We start from the raw sequence: 24,207 nt of genomic DNA on the forward strand, positions 1-24,207 counted from the left end.
GTGGGGTTCAGGCTCGGTCCAGGTTCAGGGGTCAGCCTGTGGTTTGGCTAAGAGAAATTCCTGGTGGTTGAGGAGCGACAATAGGACTCTGAAATCACATTCTTATATGCAAGAGAATCACAAGAAGCCAGAAGAAATTGCAACCCTAAGATGAGAATCTATGTCTCTGGTAATTATTCTTACTCGTCATCTTTTTAAAATGGCATTCTGTTGGGGGGAGGGGGGAGGTACCTTGGGAGCATGGGAGTAATAGATGCACATTATCGTATATAAAATAGATAAACAAGCATTTACTGTACTTTGCTGTACACTTGAAACTAACATAATACTGTAAATCAACGGTACTTCAATAAAAAATAAATAAAATGGCATTCCATTCACATAAGTTTTGATCTGAAAGTTTTGATCAAAAATAACTGATTGTGATTTCGAAAAGATTTATTCCAAGTCATCTTAGAATCTCAGAGTTGGAATGGCCTTAATAAATTTCCTCTCCGGTTGTTCTGACAATCATACAATTAGGCTACATGACAAGAATCTCATGTAATCAGGTGAGGTAATACAATCTAAGAGTAACATTTCGAATGCTGTCTAAATGATCTTGCTCAAATGTCAGCAAGGCAAACCTGGACTCTTTCTTTTTAGCAGTATAGAATAAAAAAGCAACTTTGTGCAGCCAAATATAAAGGCAATTAATTAATTAATCGCATATACAATTGGCCACTTATGGACTTGAAATGGATGGCAGTTGGCTAATTGGTAATTAGCTTGTGAATGGCTTTTATATTTCATGAACTGTTAAACTTGTCTGTGAAGAAACTTGCCCACAAAGGCATCCAAAACTTGATGCTATCCATTTTCTTAAAAAAGTAAGTACACATGTGACTCTATCTACCTATCTTTGACCTTGTAGTTTGCTTTTTTCTTCTAAATACATGTCCTCCCATGGCCTGTGATGAAAAAGGTGCACTGGATGACATTTTATTGCTAAAATACTTTAGAAACTTCTAGCATATTACTTCGGTCTGGAATTAATCATGGCGAACATGCATGGAAAACTGTGCTGAAGGATAAACACTCTCTTGTCTAATACTCCTAAGAGTCTATGAGCTTAGTCTACTATTACCCCATTTTTCAGATGGGAAAACTGATGCTTGGGGAGGTGAGTCTACTGATGGCAGTCATGCAGCAAGTAAGACAGGAATAGAATGAAAGTTTTCTTACTCCAAAGCCTGCACTCTTATCTGCTCCATAGGATACTTCTAAGAACCTTTGCAAAAGTAAGCTTACCTGGTGAATAAGCTTATCTACTGAATAGATTAGGAAGCTGCTTGTGGATCACCCAGCTTGTGAACGGTTGACCAGGTTTGGTGTGTGTCGGAGAAGTTGCAAAAGCTCTAAAAGCTGCCTGGTGAGAGGTGCGGTGGCAGATGATGGAGGAGACAGTGAATAAGTGTTATTTGGCGATCCCAAGCTTCCAACACCATTCTGACCCAGCTGGTTGGAACCGGGCAGTTTGCATGGGTGGAGAGAACTGACAAAGGTCATTCTGCTTGAAGGTCCAAAGCGTGGAGGGCTAGCCATGCTCCTAGACATGTCCTCCACTCATTTATTAAAACTCACTCGGGAACACGGACCCGCCTCTCTTCTTGGGCTAGGTGATGTAACGTCTGCCCGGTCCCCCGACCCTCTTCCAGTTGAGTCTAAAAGCTGTTCTTTCTAGCCACTCCTGGTGACTCTCCACCCCTGGGATTTGGCCTTTCTTTTGAACCGATCATCTGCAGAGCTTGGCTCTCTGCTCCCTCCAACACGTTTCACATTGGGTAGGATGAGTCACCCCTCTTCACCAGTTACACAGTACCTTACACCCTAACAGCCATTACCAAGCCTCTTTGTCTGCCTGAAATTGTTACTCTTTAAATTTTTAACATTTACTGTTATTCAGAAGATTGTGCATCATATTTAACTTCTGACTTACAGGTAACAAAATTGAGTCTCTAGTAGTTCCCATTGTGGCTCAGTGTTTAACGAATCCGATTAGGAACCGTGAGGTTGCAGGTTCGATCCCTGGCCTTGCTCAGTGGGTTAAGGATCCAGTGTTGCCGTGAGCTATGGTGTAGGTGCCGATGCGGCTCGGATCCCGAGTTGCTGTGGCTATGGCGTAGGCCAGCGGCTACAGCTCTGATTAGACCCCTAGCCTGGGAACCTCCATATGCCGTGGGAGTGGCCCAAGAAAAGGCAAAAAGACAAAAAAACAACAACAACAACAAAAAAAATGAGTGTCTATGATATTACAAAGCACTGAAGCTAGAACCACGATTAGAATTAACTTATTTTGCACATTCTTAAGTTTGTTTGTTTGTTTGTTTTGCCATGCCCAGGGCATGCCGAAGTTCCCGGGCTAGGGATTGAACCTGCACCACAGCAATGATTATTTTCCTCATTCTATATCAACATCTTTCTTTAATGCTTACTGGCTTCTTCATCCTCCCATTGGTATTATTATTTTTAGGGTTAATTTTGCGAAACACTGCCAAAATAGATTTTGGAGAACTTGAAGTTTACATTTTCCCCTAGACACTAGACCTGATATTCACTGTATTCGTTCTAGCAACTATGATCTGGTAGGGTCTTATGGGTAACCGTTACCTCCTAGGTAATGAACAGAGCCCCCCAGAGTGTCAGATAGAACACCTGGACTTGTCAAACAACGTTGCCGCCAATGAGCCCACATTAGAGCCTGTACTTTGAACATGAAGGAGGAAAGAGTCATGAAAAAGGTCTACCTGTGCTTGGTTGCCGGAGTGCAGGGGTGGGTGTGGCGAGGTCTGGTGATGTGCTGGGTGTGCATGAAGGTGGGAGTGGGAGTGATGGTGTGGGTGGTTCTGCTGGTGATGGGGTTGAGGATGAGGATGGTGTGCTGGGTGCTGGTGCTGGTGCTGGTGCGGGTAGGGGTGATGGGCTGGCAGTGTCTGGTGCTGATGTGGGTGGGAGTGCATGTGGTGGTGTGGCGTCTGGTCCTGCCGGGAGCCCATCATTTCCATCATGTGTCCCATGGTGTTCATATTCCCATTTGACATGGCAGCCGGGTGATGGGTCAACGCAGCCTTCAACCTCTGAAACAGAACAAAACAAGAGGGGACAACTAGAGGTCAGTCACGTAGTACACGATAGGGATTTTGAATCCAAATGACTCATCTTTTCAATTCTATAATGTTTTCCGGTACTACTGTTAACATCTTTTTTTTTAAACTGGTAGCAGTATGGCTTTTCTATTAATTTCAATTTTTCATGCGTGTTATAGTAGGTAGGAGGGTCAATATCAACCGTAAATGTTACTTAGTTCAACGGTCATGGCAAACGATCAGGATATCCTAGACATTCTGCTAAAAGGTACTTCTGCTATCCAATTGTTCATCATAACCTATTGACAGCCAAACGCAAGCATGAACCCAATAGAACCATTCAAGTCGATAATACCCCTGAACAAAGGGCCCATCTGATATGGTCTGTGCTTAATAATGAGTCAGAAGAATGCAAGAATTTTGTTTCCCAAAAGATTTCTAAGACCCACAGAGGACATAACTTCAAATTTTAGAATACAGGAATACTGCTCATGTTATTTTAAGTCTTCAAGTTAGATTAGAAATATACAACTTTTGGAGGCCATTTGTTACTATGATATTTCTCATAGTCCCTCAGATAATCTAATTTTCTCACACAGTAATGTGCTTCTGTTCTTCTGATTTGAGGAAGGCAAGGAAGAAAGTAGGAGAATATGATGTATTGCAGCCTTCTACAGCCTCTTTGACGATGACATCGCAGGCTAAGTTCAAGTTGAACACGCAAGCCTCATCCACCAACAAGCAAACAGACATGTACACAAATAACTTCTCCCTGAATCTAACCCCTAAGCAGAGGTCGGAAAACTTTTCTATAAAAAGTCAGATAGCAAATATTTTGATCATTGCATGCCGTAGAGTCTCTCAAAACTACTCAATGCAGCCCTTTAAGCACAAAAACAGCTATAGATGAGATGTAAGCAAATGACCATGCAGTGTTCCGACACAACTTTATTCAGGAACAGGAAATTTGAATTTCATATAACTTTTGCATGACATGAAATGCTATTATCCTCGGTTTGATTTTTTTCCCCCAATCGTTTAAAAATATAAAAACCATTTTTAGCTCCTACGCTGTGCAAAATTAGGCAGCGGGCCAGAAGGGGCCCAGAATCTGGCCCCGATTTAAAGAATCAGTTGGTAATCAGCTTAGTCACAGTTTCTTCAACATTGTTTTTTCTTGTACACAGACAATTATCATCCTATCCTGAGGGGCATAACGTACAAAGTACTCTATAATACAGTTACTCCTTGGAAAGGTATCTTCTGCAGAGATGATAGTCTAGTTGGCAAGCTCACATTGGCTTCTTAAAGTATTTACTAGGGGGCTCCAAGTTCTCTCCTGATTTGTGTTCTTCTCTGATTGATGATGGTGGTGTAATCGTTGCAAAATGGAAGAGTTGCATTTAAAATGATGATCAAAGCAGCCATGCTCCAGCATGCACAATACGAATGAGTCTCAACCAAACAGAGAAAACTACTGATAAATACCAATTCAATTCTTTGAAATCTGTAGTTAAACCTAAAGAGCCTCCACTTGTTAAAAAAAAAAAAGTCTGGGGGGGGGCACAGTTTGACAGACTATGTTCATATTCCATAAGCACTGAAAACAATTCTTACTTCCTGATCCAGTAACCACTGAACCCACCTGCCTCCTCTTTGATGAGCAGCATCTGCTGTACAGCAGCGCCTGACCCGAATCCCAAAGAAGCTAAGCTTACTGAATCCCTGGGAAAGAGTAGATGCTGTGTATTGTGTTAATCGCTAAATGAAATAACAATAAACAGAAAAGTGACCAGATGCTCCTCATCTCCAATTTTCAGAAATGATTTCATTGTTTTTATACAAATGCTCATTATAAAAAATTCAAGCAATGCTTAAAAGTACAATGAAGTCAGCAACCAATGAACCAAATGCATTGTTTATATCTGGTGGGTGAGCAGCATTCCAGACAACTCTCTCCATGCACATGTAGAGATGGAGGAACAAGCAGAACAATTCCATAACAGTGGAGTCATAATAGCATGTGATTAAAAAAAACCCTCTCATTTGAATAGAACGTAAGCAAAAGAAGTGAAAACTGAATGAATCACTGGACTTCACATACATGTTTCTTTACTCAAGAATAGTTTCTAAATGATATCTCTGAACTTAAAAGTGAAGAAAATTATGAAAAATTGCATTGAAATCACTATTTTTAATTGACATACTGGATAGTATTGATGGATTTTCTAAACTATTTTTATAATTTCACTATTATAAAAATATACAGATGGAAAGGAAAAAAAAAAAAAGCAAATGACAACCAACTATAAGAATATGAGGTAGAAATGTCCATCCACAGATGAATGGATAAAGAAGATGTGGTACATATATATACAATGGAATATTACTTGGCCATAAAAAAGAATGAAATAATACCACTTGCAGCAATATGGATGGACCTAGAAACTATTATACTAAGTGAAGCTAGTCAGTGAAAGACAAACATCACATGATATCACTTATATGTGGAATTTTCAAAAAGGATATAAGTGAACTTATTTGTAGAACAGACTTTGAAAAACTTATAGTTACCAAAGCGGACAGGTCAGGGGTGGGATGGACTGGAGGCATATAGACACTGAGGTATATGGAATGATTGGCCAGTGGGGGCCTGCTGTATAGCACAGGGAAATTTACCCAATATTCTGTGATAATCCATGTGGGAAAAGAATCTGAAAGAGAATAGATATGTGTGTATGTATGACTGAATCACTTTCTCTACAGCAGAAATCATCACAACCTGGTAAATCAAATGCACTTCAGCAAAACTTTAACTCCCCCCCAAAAAGAATATGAGTTGGAAAAGTAAAAGCCACCTGTCTACCCCTTCCTTCTAAGCCCCATTCCTCAGATGAAACCGCTAAGTACTCACAGACATATCCTTAGCATTTATCAGAATGTGTCTGTGCAAACCCTTTTTATGATATATTGTTTTGTATCTTGCTTTTTCTCCACTTCAACAATATATATATATTTGACATCTTGCTTTATCAGTAAAAACAGCTTATTATAATGGCTGGCATTAATTGAGCACTCACTACATGTCGTGTCTCATTCTGTGTTGTACAAATATTAACTTCCCTAATCTTCAGAACCACCCCGCAGGGCACAAAGAGAGGCTAAGCCACACGCCCAAGCCCTGGCCACTAGAGGGGGTGGGGGCAGGCTACCTTTAGAGCCTGTTCTCTACACCTGGAGAGGAGGTGCCAGAAGGCTTGCTAAGCAACTTTGCCAAAAACGGAAATAAACTGAGTTATGCCACCTCCTCATCAAAAGCATAGGCAGAAAGAAGGGCCTAGAAAAAAATGACAAGATGCCATTACTGCTCGTTCCAGCACACAAATAGAGTTCCAGATACACTTGTTCCGAAACTTGGCAGAGGCAAGGATGGGTGTAAGAATTTCTAAGCAGCTCAACTGCAGCGAAGGACCATCCAGAGCTTACCTCCCTTGATACATTTGTGAAAAAATGGTTACTTAAATTTCCCCTCAAACACAGATCTGAAAAGGTCCATGAATCTCTTCTCCCTAGCTTTACTTCCTAACTTTCAGGTCTACGACCTAACTTCCTGAGGTCCATGAATCTCTAAGATCCACAAATTCCCAAGGTCCAAGGTCCAAGGCCCACGAATTCCTAAGGTCTACGACTTAACTTCCTAAGGTCCACTAATCTCTCCCTAGCCTTATGTCCTAACCTGCAGGTCTATGACTTAACTTCAGGTCTTTCTAATGCTCAGAGGATGAAAGTCCAGCCTTTAATGTGGCCTATGCATAGGCACTGCAGTGTGTACCCAGCCTTCCCACTAACCCTTTTGCACTTGATCATCTTCTTGTCCGGGGTGATTTTCCTTTTCCTCGAATGTTCTATAGCTCTCTGCTCCAAGATCCTCCGTAGTAAAATTCTCCCCACTCTCCTGGTCTACATTAATTCCTGCTGTTACATGGTCCTAGTAGAACCATACTCCTCTTTTAAAAATTCAGTTTGCAGTTCTGATTTCTATTTTTATTTTTTTGCTTTTTAGGGCTGTATCTGTGGCGTATGGAAGTTCCCAGGCTAGTGGTTGAATTAGAGTTGCAGCTGGCAGCCTACACCATAGCTCATGGCAATGTGGGATCCTTAACCCACTGAGTGAGGCCAGGGGTCGAACCCGCATCTTTGTGGATACTGGTCGGGTTCATGAGCCACAACAGGAACTCCCGCAGTTCTGATTTTTAGTATGATCATTAAATTAATACTCATCAACCATCCCAGAATGTAAGCTTCGTGAGAGCAGAAACCATGTTGGATTTTGCTCGGTATTAAAATTCAAAGTTTTAGCTAGTACTTATGGGGCACTGAATTCATATTTTTAGGAATGAATGAATGGATGAAAGTTTCTGAGTCTTTTGATGAGAATGTAGCATTTTTCATCTTGGCTCACTGCAGGTGGTATTGGTATGAAAGGATAATTTTACTATCAACCAAGGTCAGCAGAATGACTACAGAACTCATACAGGCAGATGGGCCATCAAAGTACCATCCGAGGAGCTCCCCACTCCACACCCTGCTTCCCCTCTAACAGAAAAAAGGAAAACATAAATAAATAAGAGGAATGTGCATTAACTTCATCTTGATATATTTTCCCTGAAAGAGTGGCACGCACAGAAAATTGAAAAGCTGTCTAGCAGTGGGTCACTCTATTATCCTTTCAATGCTACAAACAACTTTTCCACCTTTAATTAGGAGCAAATGGAGCCTGACAAATGCACACTAAGCACCAGATCTTCATCTCTCAAATAATTAGCTTGTACTGTTAAGGGAAATTACTTGATTGCCTCAAGTCTCTTCTTGCATGTTTCATGCCAAGGCAATCATATTAATAAGGCTATAACATTCCATTTACCCATTCATACAACAAATATTTATTGGGCACTAATGTTAGGCATCTTATTATTTGCCCATGACCTGAAGGAAGTGGGAGACACACAAAACCAAAGGTTTTTCAAATCACTGGGAAGAAAAAAACACATACTTGAGGATGAAAATAAAGACTTGCCGGCGCTCCTTACAGACTCTGAGGGCTTTGGGCGGAGTCCACCCCTAAAGCACCAGCCTGTGTCATCTTTGAAGGATGGCACTGAAGATAAAGGATTGAGCTCCTTTGCATATGCCACATTTAATATTCTCCATGCCATTTCTAAACAGTTTGGGGGCACTTCTCAAAGTCCCAAGGAGCCCGCCGCTTCCCTACATCCTGGTGCCAACAAGAGTCATCACACTGCAAATCATGAAAACATGCCAAATATAGATATTCGTACCCCACTCTCTGAGGGATGATAAATGACCAGCAGATGAATCCAAGCTGTATTTTGCTGAATGATTTTTCATTTTGAAGCTGAACTGGGTCTTATGTTAAATAGCATTCTACCCAATGCCAAGAAAAGGCAAGGAATAGAGAGGCAAATTAGTGAGCAAATAAACATCTATTTTTCAGCTACGAAACCCGGGGCTATTCCTGAGGTGCAACTGAAGGAAAGAGAAAATAATCCTGTTTACTTTCTCTCCGCCTCTACCACATCCATTTACTCGAGAGAGCAAATCAGGAGAGACAGCGGGAAGCCTGACACAGCTGGTTTCAGGCAATAGGGGTCATTTTCATTCAGTCTGTGTATTTTATTTTATTTTATTTTATTTTATTTATTTATTTATTTTTGCTTTTTAGGGCTGCATCCGTGGCATATGGAGGTTCCCAGGATAGGGGTCAAACAGGAGCTATAGCTGCTGGCCTATGCCAGAGCCACAGCAATGCAGGATCCGAGCCAAATCTGCGACCTACAGCACAGCTCACGGCAACGCCAGATCCTAAACCCACGGAGCGAGGTCAGGGATCGAACCCTCGTCCTCATGGGTGCTAGTCAGATTCGTTAACCACTGAGCCACGAGGGGAACTCTGGTCTGTATATTTTATAAGCTCCTTGTTCACTGTTCCCAATGGGAGAATGGACCTGCTGCTGGGATGGAGTCTGGTAAGAAACCACCTGTCAACCTCATCCCATACCATGCAGGACCGCTGCCCTGATGGCCCAATCCCAGGGCCTCTTTAATCTCGGGCTTAGCTCAGTTCTGTATTGCCGCACATTGTGCGAAGCCCAGGTACATGCAAACGTCATTACCTCCACGTGGGTGCACGCACGTGAGCCTGTGTGAGCACACGCATGATACACCCTCCCACACCCACCCCCGGTGATGCATCTCCCCTTTGCAGCTCGCTCTTGCCAATCAGAAACTCTCCTGGAACTGTAAAAATACTTCTCCATTTTCAGCATAGCAGGTTGCTTACGCCTTACAGACTCTGAGAGCCAAACAGAATTGAATGTTATTTGAAATTCAGTTGGATGGGTTGAAACAATCCTTCAGAAAGATTTTCATTAAAAATGCCTCTTGGGTTTTGTTCTGGAAAAGGATAATACCAAAATGTAGTGCTGCTGAGTTGACCACAAGAGACCATCTAAATAAAAATAAGATAAAAATCCATATTCATATTTCCTTTTGAATACACAAAAACTGCCACCACTGGCCACCCCAATGTATTTCTGTAAAATGTAATTTCTTCTTCCATTCTCCTCCCAGAACATAGCAGCTCAGCTGAGGTGGTCAACACAGGCTTCTCGAATGATCCAAAGGGTCAGCAGTGTACACCTCTAGAACACTTCACCGGAGGAATGCTGGCAACATCAAAGTCTACTGACCTACTCTAGGTATCAAGGATTTCTGAAATGATGTCCCTGAATTCACAAAAAATAACTGATATTTAGCCACTGAATTTTCTGACTATATGTAGCCAGTGTGGATCCCCAAATCCTTCCCAAGCTTGGACAGAGGTAGGGCTGAGAACTGTCCTGGGTGCCATGGGACAGTTACACGAACTTGGAGCTTCACTTAGCCAAGGTACACGTACTTTTAAGGCCCAGATTCATATCCGGGCTTCAGGATGTCTGCTGAGAATGATCATATAAGCCTGATGGCATAGTGGATCTTAAAATCCATGATTATTTCGGGATCATTGTTTAGACAATGAACTAAAATCACACCTGGCTTAATCACTTGGAATAAAATATGCTCCTGTCAAAACTTTCATACTATCTCAGCGCTGAGGGTTTCTCAATTTGAGTATTCTGCTTTAGGTTTTGGTTTGGTAGTAAAATTTCAAATAAGGCTAGAAGGTTGGGAGGAGAGACTATCAGGGAGAGAGAAGGACGCTACAGGTCTAGGAGGGAAAATATTCATACTCTTTGTCATGCTGTCATTCAAATGTGTTAACTCTAAAGATATTAGAAATGATGTAATTAGGAAAAAACCACAAAGGGATTGTATTATAAATCAATACTATAGTCCTTTGGAAAATGATGCCAGGCAATCTCACAAACAAGGATGGTACCACAGAAAAGTGGCACTTGGACAGTTCTAAAGTAAGCAAGGAAAAGAACTGGGTGTTTGTTCACTCTTTCACTGTCCACCTGTGGGTATAACTTCTAAAGTGAGGTACAGCAGACCTAAGTGCTGGGTGACATGTTCAACTTCAGTGGTTAAAAAAACCAAAACCAAAACCAAAACCAAATCAAAAGGAAACAAAACCCACGCAAAACCAAAAAAAAAAAAAAAAAAAACCAAAAAAACCCCAAGATAAGTCTTAAGCAATTTTCCTGCCAGCCTTTTTATGTTAATATCTAAATTATATACTAATTACAGTTCAAGAGTGACTGTTCCATTTATTCTTGTTAAGTGAGGAAATTAATGAATGCACATTTATAGCATTGTTTTACTTCAGATACCCTGCATCTCTTTGATGCCGGAGCTGTCTTTTATAATTCAGCAGGCTAGTGGGCATTTTAAGAGGCTGTGCATTTTAGTGAATTTCAGAACCAAGAGCTGTTCTGAGAGCAAGAGCTAGTCCTCATTTTACTTTCGTTTTAGGTAAGTCCTTAAATAAGTAAACTATTGGCTCTACGTGCCTTAATGTACTTAACAAATGAAGGCAGGATTCTGAGCTCCCTATTCCATCAGGGAAAGGGTCTGAGTTGATGTTAGGCAGGAATCTATTGCAAGAGTGAGTTGTAGGAATGTCTAAAATAAAGTCGTTATTGCAGAGAATTTCAGAAGAAGAACAGGAGACTTGGACTGAGAAATCTAGGTTTGAAAGCCTGGTTTCATCACCGTGGCTGGTCATCTTGAGCTTCAAATTCCTCTTTTATGAAATGGGGATACATAATGGGATTAAAAAACTGTATAAGCAGTAAGGATATGCAGAATAATCAGTGGGACAGAGTGGAGTTATTTTAAGAGCAGAGATTAAGACAAGCTTTGGATGAAAAATAAGAAAATGAGATAGTAAAAACCTTTTTCTTATCATTAAAATGTGTTTAGTTAACTTTAGATTTTTAAAAATTCAAAATAAAGCACAATGGAATATTATACATCCATAAACAAGGGGTGAAGTCTTGATACCCGTTGAAACACAAATAAATCTCAAAAACACTATCAAATGAAAAAAGCCAGACACAAAGGGTCACGCAGTGTATGATTCCATTTTCACAAAATATCTAGAATAGATAAATCCAGAGAGACAGAAAATAGATTAGTGATTGCCAGGGGATGGAGGGGAGGGGAAGATGGAGAGTAACTGCTTAATGGGGACAGGGTTTCCTTTTGGGTGATGCAGATATTTTGGAACTGGATAAAGGTGATGGTTGCACAATATTTTGAATGTACTAAATGCCACTGAAATGTACTCTTTAGGATGGAATATATGAATTTTGTCCATTAAAATAGTTTAAAAACAGGGTTCCCATTGCTGCTCAGCAGTAATGAACCCAACTAGTATCCATGAGGATGCGGGCTTCAGTCAGTGGGTTAAGGATCTGGCGTTGCTGTGAACTTCAGTGTAGGTTGCAGACTGCTCAGAGCTGGCATGGCTGTGGCTATGGCATAAGGTGGCAGATACAGCTCCGATTTGACTCCTAGCCTGGGAACTTCCATAAGCCGCGGGTGTGGCCCTAAAAAATTGTTTTTAAATAAAGCGCATTAAAGCAAAATAGGAATCTCTTTCTTTTAACAGGATGCTAATAGAAACTTTTGACCTCTGAGGATGACTACTATTCATTATGATGTCACCTTAAGTGAAACACTATGCGAACAATAAAAGCCAAAGAGACATTTTGCCCTAGTCTAGGATAAGGTCCATGCCGGGTTTTCAGTAAGTGTCTCAGGAAATTGACTCTGCAAGACAATGGCACCTTCTCTCTCCTACAACTCTATCATCTCCTAGCTGGCTCAGAACTAAAGAGAAAATGCAGAAGCCGCAGCCATCAACTGTGTATAACATAGAGCTAGTACAGAGTGTTAAATACACTGCATAAGGCACTGATTTCCCAAAAGATCTTGGCAGCCTAGCATCAAGAAATCCAGTAAGAGAAATTTAATGGGGATCAGCGTAAGATCTTATGCTTGGTTGACAAAAACAAAACAAAATAAAACACACAAAACAAAATAAAACACACAAAACAAAATAAAACAGAACAAAATAAAACAAAACTCAGAAGACTCCAGAACGGTCCAAAAGCAGCTCAGGAGAGATGTAGCATGGTGATTACATATATAAACGGATGCAGGGGTTTCATTCGACCTGTTTCAAGCACCTTTATGCGATGCACGTGTCCAAACAACTGATGTGGCTTTTCAGCTGCCTCGACAAAACTAGATTCGAGACTTTAATGCAAGAGGGTAAGAGCTGTGTTCACCTCTGCAGAGGCCAGGATGTGCACTATACAAGCCCAGGTCCCCACATCCCTGCCTGCCCACAAAGATCTCACATCAGGCCTAATACGTGTTGGATTTCCTCTCGGGGAGTATCCCAACTGTCAGTTGATACGACAGACACCCTCTTACCATTGTTTTCCCTCTTCAATGACACTGCAATGAATATCTTTGTATTTGCATATCTTGACATATTTGCCTGATTATTTCTAAAATGTGTTTATTATTAAAAAAAAAACAAAAAACCCCAAACGGATGACTTGATCAACCCAGTTGTATCGCCTTTCTGGGCAGAGGTGAATGGTAGGAGTAGCGCATGCATGTGTAGGGGGGCGGGGGGGATGGGAGCTGGGTATCTGTTAAGAGGGAATCTGTACTGAAAGGATGGGGCACCTGCTAAGTATCAGTTTTCGTTATTGAGCCCTTTCTTGGGTCTCATTTTCTTCTTCTATCAATATCCTCATATCCAGGTGAGATATTGCCATATTACAGTTTTAGGGTCCCCCGTTTTATTCAGATGACTGAGCTTCTTTAGCACTGTGGAATGACTTTCGGTACTAACTTGGCTCTAGCAGATAGCATATGCTCCTGGCTGGTTTCCCTGGTAATTTTAAAGGTGCTGAATACACAGTGGGCTTAGAATAAATATTTGTTGATTGCCTGCCTGCCTGCCGCCCGCAAGTCTCCAGGAGTGGTGCCTAGCCGTGGAATGTCTTTGAAGCGCTGGCCTATAATTTTCTCCACAGAAAGAACACCTTCTGGTGGTGGTGGCAGGGAGAATAATGCCCTTTGTCTTGCTAGCAAACCCTACTCACCCCCCAAAACCCAGCACCTGCAAGCCTGGGTAATTTTAAGTGAGGGCTTATTTCCAGCTTTTATAGAAGAAAAAAGTTCAATTGGAAAAAAGTAATCCTTTGTTATTTTATTTTGGACGAGCTTTTAATCAGAAACACAAGCAGTAACATATGTTAGCAAAAAACATATGAAACATAGAACTTTGCATTTATAACTCACTGGAAAATCCATGTTACTGCAACACTAAGTTTGGGGTTTTAATTGCACAGAAGTCAGGAAATTCAGATTCAAGTTCCCACAGCAAACTTTACTCTGTACATACACCCCAGGGCTCTTTCTGAGGGAGGTGATCTAATTATTTGGCCAAAAAGTGATGCAATAAACAGTGATGGAAAGGATTGCTCCTCTTTGCTACATTTCCCATCATCCCAAGCGAAATGGACATCTGGCAATGTTAACCACAGAAAGTGTGCCCTTTTAAATGCAAGGCAATCCCTGGCTGTGTGCTTGGTGACCATCATGAAGAGCAATCCCACCGCAGAGCTGGAGGCAGGAGGCCCACGACTTGACAGTGTGTGGCTGGGGTGGAGCAGCCAGGTGCCCCATCACCAGTCCCCCACTGGATCCTTCCCCACACCCTCCCAAAAGCAGCTGTGTTCAGTGGGCACTGCTTTACCACCCCCACTCCATCCCTGCAGGGCACCTCTCAGGAACTCAGATGCTCAAACTTCTGCATCTGAAAGTCTGACCAAAAGGACCTCCCTGGACACACCTCTGCCTGGTCCTGGGAAGACTTCTCCAAGGCAGTTGTTCAATATTGTCATCTTCTGGCTTTATGCCACTTTTTGGGAGATGGCAAGATGTGTGGCACTGGTGGAGACGTTGACTGTCTGCCCAAGGGGGCCTCAAGCTTAGGATAGGTAGGAAGTCTCCAGGTGTTCCTCTCCAACCATGTATAGTAGATTACATGTACCTCGTACCCCTTGATATCGATACCCACGCCTATCTAATATGCTATGTATGTCCAGTTCTGTTTTTCTTCCTGGTAGAATAGGAACGCTATATTCTGGTTCCCCACTCTCTCCTTTGCCTCTGATCTGATCCCTGTTTGAGTGCCCCAAAGCATGTCAACACAGACATGGGAGGAGAGTGGAGAGAGGGGAGGTGGGCAAGAGGAAGAGTGTGTGTTCTTAAGTGCTACGTTCCATCTGGGGCTTTGTAAGTGCCCGTGGTCCAAAGCCACTGGACCAATAGCCAAATCAACGTGCAGTGATGGTTCTACTATCCTGCTAAAGAAGAGTTCCAGGTCTGCCTGCAAGTAGCCTGGGTTCTATGGTGCTCAACTCAGTAGTCCTGAAGTAATAAACATAGCACATCCATAAACAGCCCCTCGGCTCTGAGCACACTGAGAATCAGAGATGCCATTGCGAAGGGCCTGTTCTCACTGAGCAGGAAGGACCAGGAGACACCTGTGAGCGACCTGGGCTAAAGCAGCACCGTCATGAATAGAGGTTTCTATCACAGCCTACTCCTTGATTTTTTAGGCAAACCATACCAGGGAGAACAAAGCTGTATGCGTGTGGGTGGTGGTGGAGGGACCAAAATAAAACACAGCATCTTTTTTTTTTTTTAACTACATGTCTACATTTAGGCAAAAAAATATTTTTTATAAAGCACAGCTATACTTTAGGCATTTCCAAGAGAAGCCATTTATAATTTATGGAGAGTCTGGCTGCTTGTGTGCTTATAAAAAGTTAGGCTCAAGGAGAGCTTTTGAATTATGCCCAAGAAGAGGATGGTGCAGAGAGTTTCCAGCCAAAAATGAGGAACAGCTTTTTTCTGAGCTGATGTGCCTCCAAATCATGTTGATTCTCACGCGCCTTTAAAAAATCCCACTAATATTCTGGGGTTGAAGAACATTAAGTTTACCGGGCTCTTTTCTAGTTTGAGAATTTTTCTTTCTGTTTCAAGAGGTAGGACCAACATGACACATGAACTCTTTGGCACATTTTTAAGAGTGAAATTACAGTCCCTTGCTAAGCCATCTTTTTACCTCTTCATTCCTATTGTCTCCACGGTGTACAATTCAATAAACCGGAGACCTAAATCTGCTCTTTTACTGCCTACGACATAAGCAATGGGGGTGGTGGGGTGGGGAATGTGGAACCATCTCTTTAAATCACATTGTCACAACTGAGTACCATTCTAAAAATGCCAAAGAGAAAGCTTTCTGCTTGATTTATTAATTGAAAATGGCCTGTCTAGGAACTTATCTTGTAACAAGCCTAGGATATCATTTTCATGATCTGTCTTCTTTTCTAGCTCAAGCAATTTCTTTTCTGACTCCAAACTTCTCTTAAGCAACTGCTCACTGGGGAGTGACAATAATACAGTAGTTTGCCTTAAATCAGTGCCATCCTTCTAGAGAGAGCAAAGCTCTTTGCAGATATTAAGCCTCCGAAGGAGGTGATGAAAATCATTCCCCATGTTTTGGAGACGGAGGAAATACCTCTGAAGAAAAAAATGCCCAATCACTTGCTTGAGAGCCAGTGTAAGCAAGGGATTTGAATCTGATCTTGTTCTTTGTGCTGCAGCCTGACAGCTTGCCTAGTGAGAAGAAAGATGGTGGATAATATAAAGAGCGTGGAGAGGTGCCTGTTGTGGCTCAACAGTAACCAACGTGACTAGTATCCGTGAAGACCTGGGTTCAATCTGTGGCCTCAGTCAGTGGGTTAAGGATCCGGCGTTGCCAAGAGCTGTGATGCAGGTTGCAGATGTGGCTCAGGTCCTGAGTCATTGTGGCTGTGGCGTAGACTGGCAACTGTAACTCTGATTCAATCCCTTGCCTGGGAACTTCCATATGCCACTGATGTGGCCCTAAAAAGACCAAAAAAAAAAAAAAAGTGTGTGGAAAAGGCAAGAAAGGAGGAAAGAGGCAAAAAGCTAGAGGAAAGGGGAAAAGACATAGAGGAGAGAAGCAGGAGAGAAAGCAGGTCAGTTCTGGCTGGAGATGGAAAACGTGTTTTACCTAAGGGCTCTGAGACTTGTATTTCCTCATACACTAAATATACTATGATCAGGCAGAATCATTGCAAAAGAGAAGTGGATACAAGGTTGACTCAAAGTACTGCAAACTCAAACAAGCTCAATTCCCTTTTTTTAGAGAACTATCCCCTCCACCCTAGTTTCCAGAAAAATTAATCACCAAGAGTGTTAGCAAGTGATTTCTGCCTTTCACCATATGCCAGTTAAAGAGAGGCTGGATTTGGTGTGGCAGATAAGGAAGGAACTGCATCCTGTAGGGTTGTTTTTCACATGAATAACTTTCTACACAGACAATCTCCCACTTCTGTAAGGTTTTCAAACCATGCGTGGTTAACCAGAGGCTAACAAAATGGTTAACCAAATGTGTCATCTGCTAAGCCAAGTGGAAACAGTGATGGCAGCACTAGCAACGGGGGGTTGTTCTTCTGTTTCTGTGACACATGCATCCAGCCTGACTTTCAGAATGGCATCAAGTTTGAAAGAGCATAGGGGAGGCTGCAGACTTCACATAGGGGAAGCCCGGCTGACCAGGGGAAGGGCCGTCTACATGGACAAACTACTTCTTCCAAAAGAGTGTGCTGAATTTTGCACACTCTTCATGTGCAGAGATGGTAAGCCCTCTGAAAGGACTCTCTCCATCCCACTCAGCCTGCCTTAGTTTTCATCTCAAGTAAAATTCAGATCTAGGTAACATCAGTTCTCAATTAATTAAGGAAACGATCAAAAAGATATCATAGCAAAGCGCTTTCACCCAGTGTTGCCACTCTGGGTATAGACTGTGAGCTTTCTCCATCGTGCCCATATTACACTCAGTTCTGGTCTAAGTGCTGGGACCTAGCCCACCCAGTGGGAATCTTTTAAAGGAGATAGATTGTTTTTCTTGCTACCATTTCACTGCTTGCTACTTCCCCCCTTTCTCTTTCTTTTCTTTCTTGATTTTTCTTTCTTTCTTCCTTCCTTCCTTTCTTTTTTTTTGCTTGAAAGTATCCTTCTATTTCCTTCCAAAACCCATTCACTATAGGAAGCATATCACTATGAAGCTTCTTTGGTGGGACGCCACATATATTGTGCCTTGCCAAAGAGGACAACTGCCAGTTGTCAAACAATTTATTATACTCCAGTAACATTTGCTATTAAGAGGAGGAGTAGTTTTTAAATGAACCGATTTGATTTGTATTATTTAGTAGCTCAAAATTCTTTCTGGAAGTAGGAGGGATATGTACACTCAGTTTGTAAATAAACAAAGAAATAAATTTTACACTCCTTTGCAGCCAACCACAACTATTTTCCCTGGGTGGAATGGGCAGGGAATATCTTTGAATCAGATTCTAACAAGAAAAAAAAATACATCTAATTCTCCTTTTTCATTCTATTCCAAATCTTAAATTCAATCTGGGTCTATAACATTGCCTCCGCTGGCATTCTTGGACAAAAGACTGAAGAGATAAGGACAGAGGGAAAATGAATGGAAAAGGGACATGTCTTTTAAGTCTCTTTCTTCTATCATCCCAGGTTTAAAATGTTTAACTAGTCTGTTTTTCACTTAAAGACAGATCATGTGTCACAGGATAAAAATCAGGGACTCCAGGCATGGGTACTCATGATTCATGCTGAGTACACTGGTATTTAATACTATATTCACCTACTTGCTGAAATAACAGTTACACTTCTTTTGGATCCTAACTTTGCACACTTCATGTGCAGAGAGGAGAAGCCCTCCAAAAGGACCCTCCTCATCACATGGCTCTCTGCTTTGTTTTGATTGCAGATAAAATTCAGATCTTGGTAACATCAGTTATCAATTAAATATATTATCAAAAAGATACCATAGCAAAGAACCTTTCAGCTGGTGCGAAGAAGGTAATGTTTTTCCAAAGCACTTGCCATTCGAAGTTTAAGAGGAGATGGGACAGGAAGATTATCAGCCTGGTTGATCCCCTTCTGAATGACAATAATTACTTAAGGAAGAGGCAAAATTCCTTACATGAAGTCGATTTTGATCACTTCAGAACTTAATGCTTACAAAATAATATCAGCTGAAATCTACAAATCTCATGAACAGGACCTAATGATTGCATTAACTGATTCATGAATTTAGATGTACTACTGTTCTGAGTTTGAAGGCTGGTTTAAAGAATACCTATAAAACATCAAACATGAAAACAAACTCCATATGGTACCCATGTCTCCGGCGACAGATACAGGTAGATTCTGTTTATTGAGATGAGAAAACTGTCAGGATGACTGAATGAGACACTTTAAGGTCACACTCCTTAAGTGCATTAGAAAATCAGGGAGATGGACACGCAACATGCACATCTGAGATCTCCACATCCCATGCCAACAGCATAGATGCCAATTTAGGAATACAGAAAACTTAAGGTAACTGAATCTTTCACTCTTTTATGCTCTTGGGGAGTGTGGGTGACATACATAGCTTGGGCTCTGATGCACTGTGGCTGGCCATTAAATGTTCCATGACTTTTTTTTTTTTTAAATCAGGAGAGAGTTTTAACCTGGCTCCATTTCAGCTAGGGTAGTAGCAGCCTCCCTCCCCAGGATTCCTCTACCCTTCCAACTGGCCAACGCCTGCTTGACTTTCTCAAGTAGAATAAAGATCACCCAGAATAACTGGCTGGGCGTGGCAGCTCCTCCGGTGCTCCCCTGATGTTTTGGAATAAGCTGTACATTCTTTCAATATACATTTAATGAGCATTTACTCTGTGCATGGTAAGAAATACAAAGCCAATCCCGCCCTTTCCAAAGAGCTTGAGATCTAGTCAATTCCATTATTCTGAGGTCCTGGGACATTATGGATTAAATGAGTTATTTCTAGTGATATTTTAGATCAAGGTTTGATTGCTCTAGCCTGAACTAAATACATCCTGCTGGTGTTCTGGGGCTAACTAGCATTTCGGATTGCAACATATTTAAACCTGACTTAAATTGGGACTTTTTGTCATGGTTCAACCCAATGGTTCTCAACCAATGGTGATTTTGCCCCAGGAGACACTTGGCAATATCTGGAGACATTTTTGATTGTCACAGCTTGGATGGGGGTACTGCTGGGACCTAGTGGGTACAGCCTAGATACTGGTGAACATTTAACAATGCACAGCACAGTCCCTTATTACAGAGAATTATCTAACCCCAAGTGTCAATAATGTCGAGGCTGAGAAACACTGCCTTAACCTGACTCCCAGATTAACTAAACCAGGACTCAATGACATTTACCAATCAGTTATTTATTTTATTACTTTGAGGGGGACACCATAAGGCCATTGTGATGTAGGTACTAAAATGAGCTGGTATCAAAATCGAAGTTAATAACAAAATATCTTCTGTGTGACATTCCTTTCTGTCTTTAATGAAATTGATCAGTTCTCTCGGGCTCATGAATAGAAGTGGCAGTAAGGATACTGAGAATTTAGTTTTCTATAAACATAGGCTCTAATAACTGGAAGAGTTTGGGGGCCTACCTGGACCAAAACACCAATTACATTTTCTAAATTTATCTATAAGATTTCTTTCATAGATTAAGAAATTGGGGGTTCGCAAGATTGAAAAGACTTTGTGGTTCCTCAAGTTCAAGGTTGAAGGTAAATTAGCATCCACACCTCCTGACTGCCAGTCCAAGCCTCCTCCACTGTCCTGGAGACTGAACTGGGACTCAGGTGCATCTTAAACTCAGAAAGGCAGAGGTGACACCTGAAAGTGCTAACAGCCCACGGGCTGTGTATTTTCGCTGGTCCTGAGACAAGTTCTAAAGCTGGGCTACTTCTCCCCATTGTCAGCCACTGTGCACTGGGGGAATCTAGGGCAGAGTGTATGAAACAGGCAGTTCTCTGCATTTCCTCAGATGGAGGAGACGGGTGCCCCAGGTTGGGTGCTCCGGGAGCGGGTGCTCTGGGTCAGGTCTGCCAAACTAGAAGGCAAGGGCAGATCCCAAGACCTTTCAGGGGATGTCAGAAAGGGCCTAACCACAGTCTCCTTTCCCAATGGCAGCTGGGGCACTTCTCTCACTTTTATCCCTCTAGCTCCTAAATTGGTTGTTGGATTGCATTCTGCTATCCTTCAAACAATCCCATCCCTGTAAAGGTCTTTAAACGGAATTATGTGAAGCTTCAGTCCTGGCATTCTCTTCTCAGTAACATCTTAGGTTTGCACATGGAATTTGGCCCATCCAGTGAGAGAAGAGGTGTAGACTCCACCTGCCTGCAGAAAACGAATGATGATAGGCTCTGGATTAGATAGTGAATTTCCTACTTCTACTTGCAAATCATCAACCCACATCCAGAGATTCTGATAAATAGTCTGATAATCCTTTTTCATAGATAGAGCTCACATTTATTTAGTCTTTCAGCGTAGGGAGGAGGACTTCCCTCCCATTCATACCCTATCTTTTGTCTATAAAGAATTTTAAGAGGGGAGCCTGGAAATACAGTAATCAAGGTATTACATAACTTCCCTTCCTTTCTCCTTTCGGATCTTCTGTAAAATAAATACAAGGTATGTCGAGGCCAAATGCAAGCTTGAAATCTGTTTCACATTTTCTTTGGAAGTATTGGGCACAAGGCATGGAAAATGGGTGGTCAAGAAGCTTCATGCAAGTTGGCTGGCTCCTCTTTCAGCCTTCGGACACCATCACTAATATTCTCCTTGAAACTGTCACCATCTGTCGCCCTCCACCCTCAGAATCTGCCTCATGACCAAGGAAATGGGACAAAACAGGGGACCTGAGAGTTTGTTGAAGATGAAGAAGGGGGAAAGTGGAGGGAAAGGTACCCTGGCCCATGACCAAGTCCCAGAAATAATGCCGAAGTCTGCCCAGAGATTTTCCTATGGCCCTTTAAACAGGATCCTTGTTGGAATTTTTGGATTCTGTCCAGTGGAGTTCAAGTGCATTCTTCAGGGCAGCCAGTTACTGTTCCACAGAGGTGTGAATGTCCTGGAGTTTCACAAGCACAATACTTCACATTGTTCGTTCCGAATTACTTTAATTCCTCTTTCTACCACCCCGCCCCCATCACCATTAAGAAGCTGCTGCATCTGCAGAGAAGCCTAGCACAGCCAGGGCTGGAAACACCAATGAAAGCAGGAAAAAGACCTTCAGTAAACATCCTAGTATGAGACTATAATCAAATTTTTGCCCATTTTCCCCTGATAATGGTTAAGGTCTGACTTTAGCAATTACATGGTTTGCCCCAAAAGCTCTGTTTTCCAAAAAGATGAAAAAAAAATGAAGGTTCTGTTCTATACAGACAATAAAGCACATACACTCTGGGAAAAGTTTCTAAATGTCTGGAAGCCCACGAATCCAATAGATCAAGAACTCGTGTATTCACCCCGTCTACATCTGTGGCCAGTTCCAGATTGTACCCTGCGGATGACTTGTATATTATTACACGACGCAACATCCTAAAATGAAAGCACCTCTAGGAGAATTACGGTGCTAAATTGGGATATACAATCCAGATGCTTCCCAACTCGGGTGAACCCCAGGAGGTCTCTGCCTCCGACAGACTGAGACGACACAGAAAAGGCTAATGATGCCTCCACATGGATTTAGCCTGATGGGGACTGTTTATTTTTCTGACTTTGAGAGACTGCACTGGGGACCAGCAGAAAAATGAATAAAGAAAGGTCCCCTTGAGCTGTACAGAACCTTGAATCCCAAAGAACAGCTTCTAAACATCCATATCTTTAACAATAGGGACTTGAAATCAGGTCTTTGGAGACAAAGAAAAGAGAGTGGAAGGAGACACCGAAGAAAACGGCAAAGGTGCAAAAACGAGTGACAAGTGCAACAGCGTGTCAGGTTGCTGCTTCTCTTCCCCAAGCCTTTGGCCAGCCCTTGCACTCATTCCGGAAAGGCCCCAAAGCTGTTTGGCATTAGAGGTGGGGCAAGAAAAAAGCAGACATCACAACACTCTGCCCGTGAACCACATCACACTCCCCTCCCTTAACGAGAATCTTGTGGGCTTAAACCACAGGCTCATAACCGAACCTTCCCTGCCAGGGCAGCAGACAAATCTTGCTTTCCCACAAGCCGGCTCGGAATGTCTGCATCCCACCACAGGGCCCGAGCTTAAGGCTCCATCATCGAGGGCAGCCAGATACGTTCCTCCACCCCTAGCGACTCTGTCCTGGCCCTCAGCCAACGTGAGGAGACCAGGGAGGGCGGGAAATCCTATAGCTAAGCAAACGGAGCAGGAAGGCTGGGAGCAGCACAAAGGGTTGAAGTGGCTAATTTTTCCACGTTCCCCCCGCTGTGGTTAAAGCAGTGACAGATAATTTATCACATATTTTGATTGCATGCCAGCTGGCTGAAAAAAAAAAAAAAGAAAAAGAAAGAAAAAAAGAAAAGAAAGAGTTGTTTATTAATTCAATTAGCTGGCTTATTTATCAGGGCTGGGTTAGCAGGGGCGGTGAGAAGGCCAAAAGATGCCAGTGTCAAGCTGTCTCTTGCAGGACCTGCAGGCAAGTGGAGACATGCATCCTTACCCCTCAAGACTTTGAGTGTCGCACTAGCTGTGTTTACCCTGAATGCTTGGTCTGCGACCAGAAAGCCCATCAATTGTAATAAAATACGAAGGTGGGAAGATGCTCGGAATGGGACAAAGTCATCTGAGTGGCGACAGTCAGCAGGGTTCCTCACCCGTTCAGGGGCCACTTTCAGAGACGATATGGCGTCCTTTCCAAACTCATGCTTTTGTTTTTTTCTCATTCATGGGCGGATATTTATACCCAAGGCTGCCAGTGTATCAGCAGTTTGTCCAGACCACTGTTGCCCAGGATCAGAGGAATCATTCCTACACTAAGTGGTGTTATGCCACTTACTTTTCTACTTTAATAAGAAGAAAACCCATGCAAAGTTTATTAATTGTTGCTTTGTGCCAAGCTCTGTTTGTGGGGCAGGTGCCCATACTCTTGACCCTGTTCTTGGCTGGTCTAAGCCAATGTCTACTTGGTGACCGAAATGGGCATTGTCTGTGGATCCTGTGGGTGGCGAGTAGAAAAGAATGGGATGGGGGGGGGAAGGGGGAGGAAGAGATGGCTACAATTTTATGTTTTATTTCAGAATAACCTAATCATAACAAATGGTTATGATGTATACATTTGATTCTGCTTTTATTCAGAATGGAATAATTCCCCTCAGTAGCCTGACAAAGAAAGTGTTTTATAAACTTGGAAGGAAAATAACTTTTGGACTAATATATAAGTCTATGAATTCTCACACGTAATTTGGAACAAATGATATTTTGGATTAAAAAGAGGGGAAAGGAACCATAAGAGCGTGATAAATACTTCTGGTTAATCAAGCAGTAAATGTGACATGACGATGGAGCCCATGATAAGACCAAATCAGCCTTGAGTGGGAACTTTGCATATTAAGGGGAAATGTGAT

At 42.1% G+C, this 24,207-nt stretch overlaps 1 protein-coding gene across 7 annotated transcripts in view; it reads right to left on the minus strand.

Moving 5' to 3' along the window:
* Positions 1-24,207, minus strand: part of CREB5 (cAMP responsive element binding protein 5) — a 423,962-nt gene that overhangs the window by 15,942 nt on the left and 383,813 nt on the right. For all 7 annotated transcript variants that reach the window (XM_013985749.2, XM_021078565.1, XM_013985747.2 and 4 more), the window contains one exon: positions 2,787-3,116. In XM_013985749.2, the coding sequence (XP_013841203.2) occupies positions 2,787-3,116 (330 nt within the window). The remainder of the gene's footprint in view (positions 1-2,786; positions 3,117-24,207) is intronic.

This window comes from Sus scrofa, chromosome 18 (assembly GCF_000003025.6).
Source record: "Sus scrofa isolate TJ Tabasco breed Duroc chromosome 18, Sscrofa11.1, whole genome shotgun sequence".
NCBI lineage: Eukaryota > Metazoa > Chordata > Mammalia > Artiodactyla > Suidae > Sus > Sus scrofa.